Below are 14,315 nucleotides of genomic sequence, written 5' to 3'. Positions count from 1 at the left end.
TGTAGTTAGATATGATGTAGTTGTATATGATGTAGTTATAGATGATGATGTAATGACAATACAGCTGTAGATATATATGATGTAGTTATATATGATGATGTAATGACATTACAGCTGTAGTTATATATGATGTAGTTATATATGATGTAGATATATATGATGTAGATATATATGATGATGTAATGACATTACAGATGTAGTTATATATGATGTAGTTATATATGATGTAGTTATAGATGATGATGTAATGACAATACAGCTGTAGTTATATATGATGTAGATATATATGATGTAGTTATATATGATGATGTAATGACATTACAGCTGTAGTTATATATGATGATGTAATGACATTACAACTGTAGTTATATATGATGTAGTTATATATGATGTAGTTATATATGATGTAGTTATATATGATGTAGTTATATATGATGTAGTTATATATGATGTAGTTATATATGATGTAGTTATATATGATGTAATGACATTACAACTGTAGTTATATATGATGTAGTTATATATGATGTAGTTATATATGATGTAGTTATATATGATGTAGTTATATATGATGATGTAATGACATTACAGATGTAGTTATATATGATGTAGTTATATATGATGATGTAATGACATTACAGCTGTAGTTATATATGATGATGTAATGACATTACAGCTGTAGTTATATATGATGTAGTTATATATGATGATGTAATGACATTACAGCTGTAGTTATATATGATGTAGTTATATATGATGTAGTTATATATGATGTAGTTATATATGATGTAGTTATATATGATGTAGTTATATATGATGTAGTTATGTATGATGATGTAATGACATTACAGCTGTAGTTATATATGATGTAGTTATATATGATGTAGTTATATATGATGTAGTTATATATGATGATGTAATGACATTACAGATGTAGTTATATATGATGTAGTTATATGTGATGATGTAATGACATTACAGCTGTAGTCATATATGATGTAGTTAGATATGATGTAGTTATATATGATGATGTAATGACATTACAGCTGTAGTTATATATGATGATGTAATGACATTACATCTGTAGTTATATATGATGTAGTTATATATGATGCAGTTATATATGATGTAGTTATATATGATGTAGTTATATATGATGTAGTTATATATGATGTAATGACATTACAGCTGTAGTTATATATGATGTAGTTAGATATGATGTAGTTGTATATGATGTAGTTATAGATGATGATGTAATGACAATACAGCTGTAGATATATATGATGTAGTTATATATGATGATGTAATGACATTACAGCTGTAGTTATATATGATGTAGTTATATATGATGTAGATATATATGATGTAGATATATATGATGATGTAATGACATTACAGATGTAGTTATATATGATGTAGTTATATATGATGTAGTTATAGATGATGATGTAATGACAATACAGCTGTAGTTATATATGATGTAGATATATATGATGTAGTTATATATGATGATGTAATGACATTACAGCTGTAGTTATATATGATGATGTAATGACATTACAACTGTAGTTATATATGATGTAGTTATATATGATGTAGTTATATATGATGTAGTTATATATGATGTAGTTATATATGATGTAATGACATTACAACTGTAGTTATATATGATGTAGTTATATATGATGTAGTTATATATGATGTAGTTATATATGATGTAGTTATATATGATGTAGTTATATATGATGTAGTTATATATGATGTAATGACATTACAGCTGTAGTTATATATGATGTAGTTAGATATGATGTAGTTATATATGATGTAGTTATAGATGATGATGTAATGACAATACAGCTGTAGATATATATGATGTAGTTATATATGATGATGTAATGACATTACAGCTGTAGTTATATATGATGTAGTTATATATGATGTAGATATATATGATGTAGATATATATGATGATGTAATGACATTACAGATGTAGTTATATATGATGTAGTTATATATGATGTAGTTATAGATGATGATGTAATGACAATACAGCTGTAGTTATATATGATGTAGATATATATGATGTAGTTATATATGATGTAGTTATATATGATATAGTTATATATGATGATGTAATGACATTACAGCTGTAGTTATATATGATGATGTAATGACATTACAACTGTAGTTATATATGATGTAGTTATATATGATGTAGTTATAGATGATGATGTAATGACAATACAGCTGTAGATATATATGATGTAGTTATATATGATGATGTAATGACATTACAGCTGTAGTTATATATGATGTAGTTATATATGATGATGATGTATATGATGTAGATATATATGATGTAGATATATATGATGATGTAATGACATTACAGATGTAGTTATATATGATGTAGTTATATATGATGTAGATATATATGATGTAGATATATATGATGATGTAATGACATTACAGATGTAGTTATATATGATGTAGTTATATATGATGTAGATATATATGATGTAGATATATATGATGATGTAATGACATTACAGATGTAGTTATATATGATGTAGTTATATATGATGTAGTTATATATGATGTAGTTATATATGATTTAGTTATATATGATGATGTAATGACATTACAGATGTAGTTATATATGATGTAGTTATATATGATGATGTAATGACATTACAGCTGTAGTTATATATGATGATGTAATGACATTACAGCTGTAGTTATATATGATGTAGTTATATATGATGATGTAATGACATTACAGCTGTAGTTATATATGATGTAGTTATATATGATGTAGATATATATGATGTAGATATATATGATGATGTAATGACATTACAGATGTAGTTATATATGATGTAGTTATATATGATGTAGTTATAGATGATGATGTAATGACAATACAGCTGTAGTTATATATGATGTAGATATATATGATGTAGTTATATATGATGTAGTTATATATGATGTAGTTATATATGATGATGTAATGACATTACAGCTGTAGTTATATATGATGATGTAATGACATTACAACTGTAGTTATATATGATGTAGTTAGATATGATGTAGTTATATATGATGTAGTTATAGATGATGATGTAATGACAATACAGCTGTAGATATATATGATGTAGTTATATATGATGATGTAATGACATTACAGCTGTAGTTATATATGATGTAGTTATATATGATGTAGATATATATGATGTAGATATATATGATGATGTAATGACATTACAGATGTAGTTATATATGATGTAGTTATATATGATGTAGATATATATGATGTAGATATATATGATGATGTAATGACATTACAGATGTAGTTATATATGATGTAGTTATATATGATGTAGTTATATATGATGATGTAATGACATTACAGATGTAGTTATATATGATGTAGTTATATATGATGATGTAATGACATTACAGCTGTAGTTATATATGATGATGTAATGACATTACAGCTGTAGTTATATATGATGTAGTTATATATGATGATGTAATGACATTACAGCTGTAGTTATATATGATGTAGTTATATATGATGTAGTTATATATGATGTAGTTATATATGATGTAGTTATATATGATGTAGTTATATATGATGTAGTTATGTATGATGATGTAATGACATTACAGCTGTAGTTATATATGATGTAGTTATATATGATGTAGTTATATATGATGTAGTTATATATGATGATGTAATGACATTACAGATGTAGTTATATATGATGTAGTTATATGTGATGATGTAATGACATTACAGCTGTAGTCATATATGATGTAGTTAGATATGATGTAGTTATATATGATGATGTAATGACATTACAGCTGTAGTTATATATGATGATGTAATGACATTACATCTGTAGTTATATATGATGTAGTTATATATGATGTAGTTATATATGATGTAGTTATATATGATGTAGTTATATATGATGTAATGACATTACAGCTGTAGTTATATATGATGTAGTTAGATATGATGTAGTTGTATATGATGTAGTTATAGATGATGATGTAATGACAATACAGCTGTAGATATATATGATGTAGTTATATATGATGATGTAATGACATTACAGCTGTAGTTATATATGATGTAGTTATATATGATGTAGATATATATGATGTAGATATATATGATGATGTAATGACATTACAGATGTAGTTATATATGATGTAGTTATATATGATGTAGTTATAGATGATGATGTAATGACAATACAGCTGTAGTTATATATGATGTAGATATATATGATGTAGTTATATATGATGATGTAATGACATTACAGCTGTAGTTATATATGATGATGTAATGACATTACAACTGTAGTTATATATGATGTAGTTATATATGATGTAGTTATATATGATGTAGTTATATATGATGTAGTTATATATGATGTAGTTATATATGATGTAGTTATATATGATGTAGTTATATATGATGTAATGACATTACAACTGTAGTTATATATGATGTAGTTATATATGATGTAGTTATATATGATGTAGTTATATATGATGTAGTTATATATGATGATGTAATGACATTACAGATGTAGTTATATATGATGTAGTTATATATGATGATGTAATGACATTACAGCTGTAGTTATATATGATGATGTAATGACATTACAGCTGTAGTTATATATGATGTAGTTATATATGATGATGTAATGACATTACAGCTGTAGTTATATATGATGTAGTTATATATGATGTAGTTATATATGATGTAGTTATATATGATGTAGTTATATATGATGTAGTTATATATGATGTAGTTATGTATGATGATGTAATGACATTACAGCTGTAGTTATATATGATGTAGTTATATATGATGTAGTTATATATGATGTAGTTATATATGATGATGTAATGACATTACAGATGTAGTTATATATGATGTAGTTATATGTGATGATGTAATGACATTACAGCTGTAGTCATATATGATGTAGTTAGATATGATGTAGTTATATATGATGATGTAATGACATTACAGCTGTAGTTATATATGATGATGTAATGACATTACATCTGTAGTTATATATGATGTAGTTATATATGATGCAGTTATATATGATGTAGTTATATATGATGTAGTTATATATGATGTAGTTATATATGATGTAATGACATTACAGCTGTAGTTATATATGATGTAGTTAGATATGATGTAGTTGTATATGATGTAGTTATAGATGATGATGTAATGACAATACAGCTGTAGATATATATGATGTAGTTATATATGATGATGTAATGACATTACAGCTGTAGTTATATATGATGTAGTTATATATGATGTAGATATATATGATGTAGATATATATGATGATGTAATGACATTACAGATGTAGTTATATATGATGTAGTTATATATGATGTAGTTATAGATGATGATGTAATGACAATACAGCTGTAGTTATATATGATGTAGATATATATGATGTAGTTATATATGATGATGTAATGACATTACAGCTGTAGTTATATATGATGATGTAATGACATTACAACTGTAGTTATATATGATGTAGTTATATATGATGTAGTTATATATGATGTAGTTATATATGATGTAGTTATATATGATGTAGTTATATATGATGTAGTTATATATGATGTAATGACATTACAACTGTAGTTATATATGATGTAGTTATATATGATGTAGTTATATATGATGTAGTTATATATGATGTAGTTATATATGATGTAGTTATATATGATGTAGTTATATATGATGTAATGACATTACAGCTGTAGTTATATATGATGTAGTTAGATATGATGTAGTTATATATGATGTAGTTATAGATGATGATGTAATGACAATACAGCTGTAGATATATATGATGTAGTTATATATGATGATGTAATGACATTACAGCTGTAGTTATATATGATGTAGTTATATATGATGTAGATATATATGATGTAGATATATATGATGATGTAATGACATTACAGATGTAGTTATATATGATGTAGTTATATATGATGTAGTTATAGATGATGATGTAATGACAATACAGCTGTAGTTATATATGATGTAGATATATATGATGTAGTTATATATGATGATGTAATGACATTACAGCTGTAGTTATATATGATGATGTAATGACATTACAACTGTAGTTATATATGATGTAGTTATATATGATGTAGTTATATATGATGTAGTTATAGATGATGATGTAATGACAATACAGCTGTAGATATATATGATGTAGTTATATATGATGATGTAATGACATTACAGCTGTAGTTATATATGATGTAGTTATATATGATGATGATGTATATGATGTAGATATATATGATGTAGATATATATGATGATGTAATGACATTACAGATGTAGTTATATATGATGTAGTTATATATGATGTAGATATATATGATGTAGATATATATGATGATGTAATGACATTACAGATGTAGTTATATATGATGTAGTTATATATGATGTAGTTATATATGATGTAGTTATATATGATGTAGTTATATATGATGATGTAATGACATTACAGATGTAGTTATATATGATGTAGTTATATATGATGTAGTTATATATGACGTAGTTATATATGATGTAGTTATATATGATGATGTAATGACATTACAGCTGTAGTCATATATGATGTAGTTATATATGATGTAGTTATATATGATGATGTAATGACATTACAGCTGTAGTTATATATGATGTAGTTATATATGATGTAGTTATATATGATGTAGTTATATATGATGTAGTTATATATGATGATGTAATGACATTACAGCTGTAGTTATATATGATGTAGTTATATATGATGTAGTTATATATGATGTAGTTATATATGATATAGTTATATATGATGATGTAATGACATTACAGCTGTAGTTATATATGATGTAGTTATATATGATGATGTAATGACATTACAGCTGTAGTTATATATGATGTAGTTATATATGATGTAGTTATATATGATGTAGTTATATATGATGATGTAATGACATTACAGCTGTAGTTATATATGATGTAGTTATATATGATGTAGTTATATATGATGTAGTTATATATGATGATGTAATGACATTACAGCTGTAGTTATATATGATGTAGTTATATATGATGTAGTTATATATGATGTAGTTATATATGATGTAGTTATATATGATGATGTAATGACATTACAGCTGTAGTTATATATGATGATGTAATGACATTACAGCTGTAGTTATATATGATGTAGTTCTATATGATGTAGTTATATATGATGTAGTTATATATGATGTAGTTATATATGATGATGTAATGACATTACAGCTGTAGTTATATATGATGATGTAATGACATTACAGCTGTAGTTATATATGATGTAGTTATATATGATGTAGTTATATATGATGTAGTTATATATGATGTAGTTATATATGATGATGTAATGACATTACAGCTGTAGTTATATATGATGATGTAATGACATTACAGCTGTAGTTATATATGATGTAGTTATATATGATGTAGTTATATATGATGTAGTTATATATGATATAGTTATATATGATGATGTAATGACATTACAGCTGTAGTTATATATGATGTAGTCATATATGATGTAGTTATATATGTTGATGTAATGACGTTACAGCTGTAGTTATATATGATGTAGTTATATATGATGATGTAATGACATTACAGCTGTAGTTATATATGATGTAGTTATATATGATGTAATGACATTACAGCTGTAGTTATTTATGATGTAGTTATATATGATGTAGTTATATATTATGTAGTTATATATGATGTAGTCATATATGATGTAGTTATATATGATGATGTAATGACATTACAGCTGTAGTTATATATGAAGATTTAATAACATTACAGCTGTAGTTATATGTGATGATGTGAGCTTGTGTGGCCTACCACTTCACTGCTGAGCCGTTGTTGCTCCTAGACTTTCCCGCTTCACAATAACAGCACTTACAGTTGACCGGGGAAGCTCTAGCAGGGCAGAAATCTGACAAACTGACTTGTTGGAAAGGTGACATCCTATAATGGTGCCATGTTGAAAATCACTGATCTTTTCAGCACGGGCCATTCTCCTGCTAATGTTTGTCTAAGGAGATTGCATGGCTGTGTGCTCGATTTTATACACCGGTCAGCAACGGGTGTGGCTGAAATAGCCGAATCCACTCAGGGGTGTAGACATAGATTTAACCTTTATCTAACTAAGTCAGTTAAGAACAAGATAGATGCTTTATAAACATGTTACAACTTCATAAAGACTCTCTAAATACTTTATAAACACACTGACCTTCTCTGCCCCCCAGCCCAGCGCAGCTAGGAAGGCCATGACCAGAGTACAGAGTCCTCCTGCTCCCGGGAAACCAGCCACTCTACTTCCGAACACAGCAAACACAGACAGACCCAGCAACATCGCACTCCTCCTCAATACCACATCCTCCTAGAGACAGAGAGAGAGAAGGAGAGAGAGGAGGGGGAGGGGGAGAGAGAGGGAAAGGAGGGGGAGAAAAAGACGGAGAGGGAGGGGGAGATGAGGGAGATATGGAGGATGAGAGAGAGGGGATAGAGAGAGAGAGGTTGGAGAGAGGGAGAGAGAGGGAGATGAGGGAGATATGGAGGATGAGAGAGAGGGGATAGAGAGAGAGAGGTTGGAGAGAGGGAGAGAGAGGGAGATGAGGGAGATATGGAGAATGGAGAGAGGGGATAGAGAGAGAGAGGTGGGAGAGAGGGAGAGAGAGGGAGATGAGGGAGATATGGAGGATGAGAGAGAGGGGATAGAGAGAGAGGTTGGAGAGAGGGAGAGAGAGGGAGATGAGGGAGATATGGAGGATGGAGAGAGGGGATAGAGAGAGAGAGGTGGGAGAGAGGGAGATGAGGGAGATATGGAGGATGGAGAGAGGGGATAGAGAGAGAGAGATGGGAGAGAGGGAGAGAGAGCGAAGGGAGAGCATGAGGGAAAGACAGAAACCATTTTTGTCAACAACAGTGGGAAGCAAGTACTCCAACTCTGTAACAGCCTGGGTCAGTACAATGTTAATGGATGAAGGGTTTACATTTGGCTCTGCACTAGGAAACAGTTTAGTAGACTTAACAGATATGGAAACAGTATAGTAGACTTAACACATATGGAAACAGTATAGTAGACAACACATATGGAAACAGTATAGTAGACAACACATATGGAAACAGTATAGTAGACTTAACACATATGGAAACAGTATAGTAGACTTAACACATATGGAAACAGTATAGTAGACTTAACACATCTGGAAACAGTATAGTAGACTTAACACATATGGAAACAGTATAGTAGACAACACATATGGAAACAGTATAGTAGACAACACATATGGAAACAGTATAGTAGACTTAACACATCTGGAAACAGTATAGTAGACAACACATATGGAAACAGTATAGTAGACTTAACACATATGGAAACAGTATAGTAGACCAGATATGGAAACAGTATAGTAGACTTAACACATATGGAAACAGTATAGTAGACTTAACACATCTGGAAACAGTATAGTAGACTTAACACATCTGGAAACAGTATAGTAGACTTAACACATCTGGAAACAGTATAGTAGACTTAACACATATGGAAACAGTATAGTAGACTTAACACATATGGAAACAGTATAGTAGACTTAACACATCTGGAAACAGTATAGTAGACTTAACACATATGGAAACAGTATAGTAGACAACACATATGGAAACAGTATAGTAGACTTAACACATATGGAAACAGTATAGTAGACTTAACACATATGGAAACAGTATAGTAGACAACACATATGGAAATAGTATAGTAGACTTAACACATATGGAAACAGTATAGTAGACTTAACACATATGGAAACAGTATAGTAGACAACACATATGGAAACAGTATAGTAGACAACACATATGGAAACAGTATAGTAGACAACACATATGGAAACAGTATAGTAGACTTAACACATATGGAAACAGTATAGTAGACAACACATATGGAAACAGTATAGTAGACAACACATATGGAAACAGTATAGTAGACAACACATATGGAAACAGTATAGTAGACTTAACACATCTGGAAACAGTATAGTAGACTTAACACATATGGAAATAGTATAGTAGACTTAACACATATGGAAACAGTATAGTAGACTTAACAGATATGGAAACAGTATAGTAGACTTAACACATATGGAAACAGTATAGTAGACTTAACACATATGGAAAGAGTATAGTAGACTTAACACATATGGAAATAGTATAGTAGACTTAACACATATGGAAACAGTATAGTAGACTTAACAGATATGGAAACAGTATAGTAGACTTAACACATATGGAAACAGTATAGTAGACTTAACACATATGGAAACAGTATAGTAGACAACACATATGGAAACAGTATAGTAGACTTAACACATATGGAAACAGTATAGTAGACTTAACACATCTGGAAACAGTATAGTAGACTTAACACATATGGAAACAGTATAGTAGACTTAACACATATGGAAACAGTATAGTAGACTTAACACATATGGAAACAGTATAGTAGACTTAACACATATGGAAACAGTATAGTAGACAACACATATGGAAACAGTATAGTAGACAACACATATGGAAACAGTATAGTAGACTTAACACATATGGAAACAGTATAGTAGACTTAACACATATGGAAACAGTATAGTAGACAACACATATGGAAACAGTATAGTAGACAACACATATGGAAACAGTATAGTAGACAACACATCTGGAAACAGTATAGTAGACTTAACACATATGGAAACAGTATAGTAGACTTAACACATATGGAAACAGTATAGTAGACTTAACACATATGGAAACAGTATAGTAGACTTAACACATATGGAAACAGTATAGTAGACAACACATATGGAAACAGTATAGTAGACTTAACACATATGGAAACAGTATAGTAGACAACACATATGGAAACAGTATAGTAGACAACACATATGGAAACAGTATAGTAGACTTAACACATATGGAAACAGTATAGTAGACAACACATATGGAAACAGTATAGTAGACTTAACACATATGGAAACAGTATAGTAGACAACACATATGGAAACAGTATAGTAGACTTAACACATATGGAAACAGTATAGTAGACTTAACACATATGGAAACAGTATAGTAGACAACACATATGGAAACAGTATAGTAGACTTAACACATATGGAAACAGTATAGTAGACTTAACACATATGGAAACAGTATAGTAGACAACACATATGGAAACAGTATAGTAGACTTAACACATATGGAAACAGTATAGTAGACTTAACACATATGGAAACAGTATAGTAGACAACACATATGGAAACAGTATAGTAGACTTAACACATATGGAAACAGTATAGTAGACTTAACACATATGGAAACAGTATAGTAGACTTAACACATATGGAAACAGTATAGTAGACCAGATATGGAAACAGTATAGTAGACTTAACACATATGGAAACAGTATAGTAGACTTAACACATATGGAAACAGTATAGTAGACAACACATATGGAAACAGTATAGTAGACTTAACACATCTGGAAACAGTATAGTAGACTTAACACATATGGAAACAGTATAGTAGACTTAACACATATGGAAACAGTATAGTAGACTTAACACATATGGAAACAGTATAGTAGACTTAACACATATGGAAACAGTATAGTAGACAACACATATGGAGCTATAAAAATATCTAACCACAACTCCCCTTGTCAGACCAAATTAGAATGTTTCTGAAAAAAATCTGATAAACCTCCCCTACGTTTAAAACCAGAAATAAACTCTACCCCCTCCCAAGCAAATATATATGGACAAGAAATGTACCAGCGCCAGATACCACAGCCACAAAGTCATAACTATGGCTACATCCCACCTATTTTTACAGTTTATCTTCTTAAAATCAGACTTTTAAACCTAACCCTAACCACACTGCTAACCTCATGCCTCACCCTAACCTTAAATTAAAACCAAAAAGCTAATATTTGTTTTCATGAGAAACGTCCCAGATATCTATAGCTTAAAGATGTAGATTCCTTCATGTTCTATGTATTAGGCCCATAGATGATGTGGCCTGAGGCTGAATGGTCCACCAATGTAGTAGGTGCCTGGTCTGGGTCATCGTTGCTGTTCTTTTGTTTGGGGGGGGGGGGGGATGTTCAAAAGGGCCATGTGTTCCTAATGTTTTGTTGTGGCTGTTCAAAAGGGCCATGTGTTCCTAATGTTTTGGGGCTGTTCAAAAGGGCCATGTGTTCCTAATGTTTTGTGGGGGCTGTTCAAAAGTGCAACTATATGTGTTCCTAATGTTTTGTGGGGCTGTTCAAAAGGGCACCTATATGTGTTCCTAATGTTTTGTGGGGCTGTTCAAAAGGGCACCTATATGTGTTCCTAATGTTTTGTTGGGGATGTTCAAAAGGGCCATGTGTTCCTAATGTTTTGTTGGGGCTGTTCAAAAGGGCCATGTGTTCCTAATGTTTTTTGGGTCTGTTCAAAAGGGCCATGTGTTCCTAATGTTTTGTTTGGGGGCTGTTCAAAAGGGCCATGTGTTCCTAATGTTTTGTTGGGGCTGTTCAAAAGTGCCATGTGTTCCTAATGTTTTGGGGCTGTTCAAAAGGGCCATATGTTCCTAATGTTTTGTTGGGGGCTGTTCAAAAGGGCCATGTGTTCCTAATGTTTTGTTTGGGGGCTGTTCAAAAGGGCCATGTGTTCTTAATGTTTTGTTGGGGCTGTTCAAAAGGGCCATGTGTTCCTAATGTTTTGTTTGGGGGCTGTTCAAAAGGGCCATGTGTTCTTAATGTTTTGTTGGGGCTGTTCAAAAGGGCCATGTGTTCCTAATGTTTTGTTTGGGGGCTGTTCAAAAGGGCCATGTGTTCCTAATGTTTTTGGGGGCTGTTCAAAAGGGCCATGTGTTCCTAATGTTTTGTTGGGGGGGGGCTGTTCAAAAGTGCCATGTGTTCCTAATGTTTTGGGGCTGTTCAAAAGGGCCATATGTTCCTAATGTTTTGTTGGGGGGCTGTTCAAAAGGGCCATGTGTTCCTAATGTTTTGTTTGGGGGCTGTTCAAAAGGGCCACATTAGTCAGAAATAGCAATATAAATATTCACTTACCTTTGATGATCTTCATCAGAATACACTCCCAGGAATCCCAGTTCCACAATAAATGTTGGATTTGTTCGATAAAGTTGATCATTTATGTCCAAATATCTCTTTTTGTTAGTGCGTTCAGCCCTGTAATCCAAATTCATGACTCACAAGGAGACGAAAAGTCAAAAAGTTCCGTAACAGTCCGCAGAAACATGTCAAACAAAGTATAGAATCAATCTTTATGATGTTTTTAACATAAATCTTCAATAATGTTCCAACCGTTCCAACCGTGGTCAGCTCATGGCTCTCTGGCAGACACCTGACTCATTCCCCTCTCATTCGCCCCCACCTCACAGAAGAAGCATCAAACAAGGTTCTAAAGACTGTTGACATCTAGTGGAAGCCGTAGGAAGTGCAAGATGACCAATATCTCACTGTATCTTCAATAGGGGATGAGTTGAAAACCTACAAACCTCAGATTTCCCACTTCCTGTTTGGATTTTTTGCCTGCCATATGAGTTCTGTTATACTCACGGACATCATTCAAACCGTTTTAGAAACTTCAGAGTGTTTTCTATCCAAATCTACTAATAATATGCATATATTAGCAACTGGGCCTGAGTAGCAGACAGTTTATTCTGGGCACCTTTTTCTTCCAATCTACTCAATACTGCCCCCTATAACAAGTTATAGGCCTATCACTGAGACTGGCTTTATAGCTGGAATTTTTGTCATGAAACGTAAATCCATGTGAATGGAAGGTGTGTATTAACTGATAATATAAATGAGTGTAGCACAGACCCACCCACCCACCCGCACTCTCAAAACCCACACATCCACAGACAGAGAGAGACACACAACGTGAGGTTCTTACCTGGTCTCTGCTGGGGAAAAAACGGAGGAATAATCCAAGAATGATTCCGATGATTGTTCCTCCTCCCACCTCCAGCACCCCCCGACCCAGATTATACCAACTAGAACCTGTGGTGGGAGACAGTTAGGTTATACCAACTAAAACCTGTAGGGGGAGACAGACTGGTTATACCAACTAAAACCTGTAGGGGAGACAGACTGGTTATACCAACTAAAACCTGTAGGG

At 31.0% G+C, this 14,315-nt stretch overlaps 1 protein-coding gene across 3 annotated transcripts in view; it reads right to left on the bottom strand.

Moving 5' to 3' along the window:
- The window catches only part of LOC110509411 (sodium/hydrogen exchanger 9B2), a 56,227-nt gene that overhangs the window by 14,872 nt on the left and 27,040 nt on the right, over window positions 1-14,315 (bottom strand). For all 3 annotated transcript variants that reach the window (XM_090214954.1, XM_090214955.1, XM_090214956.1), the window contains 2 exons: window positions 14,091-14,197; window positions 8,375-8,524 (listed from right to left, as the gene is read on the bottom strand). In XM_090214954.1, the coding sequence (XP_090071080.1) occupies window positions 8,375-8,524; window positions 14,091-14,197 (257 nt within the window). The remainder of the gene's footprint in view (window positions 1-8,374; window positions 8,525-14,090; window positions 14,198-14,315) is intronic.

Source organism: Oncorhynchus mykiss, chromosome 21 (assembly GCF_057628025.1).
Source record: "Oncorhynchus mykiss isolate SJ-2025 chromosome 21, ASM5762802v1, whole genome shotgun sequence".
Lineage (NCBI taxonomy): Eukaryota > Metazoa > Chordata > Actinopteri > Salmoniformes > Salmonidae > Oncorhynchus > Oncorhynchus mykiss.
Note: the sequence above shows the minus strand (reverse complement) of the source record. Positions and strands in the feature narration are given on the sequence as shown.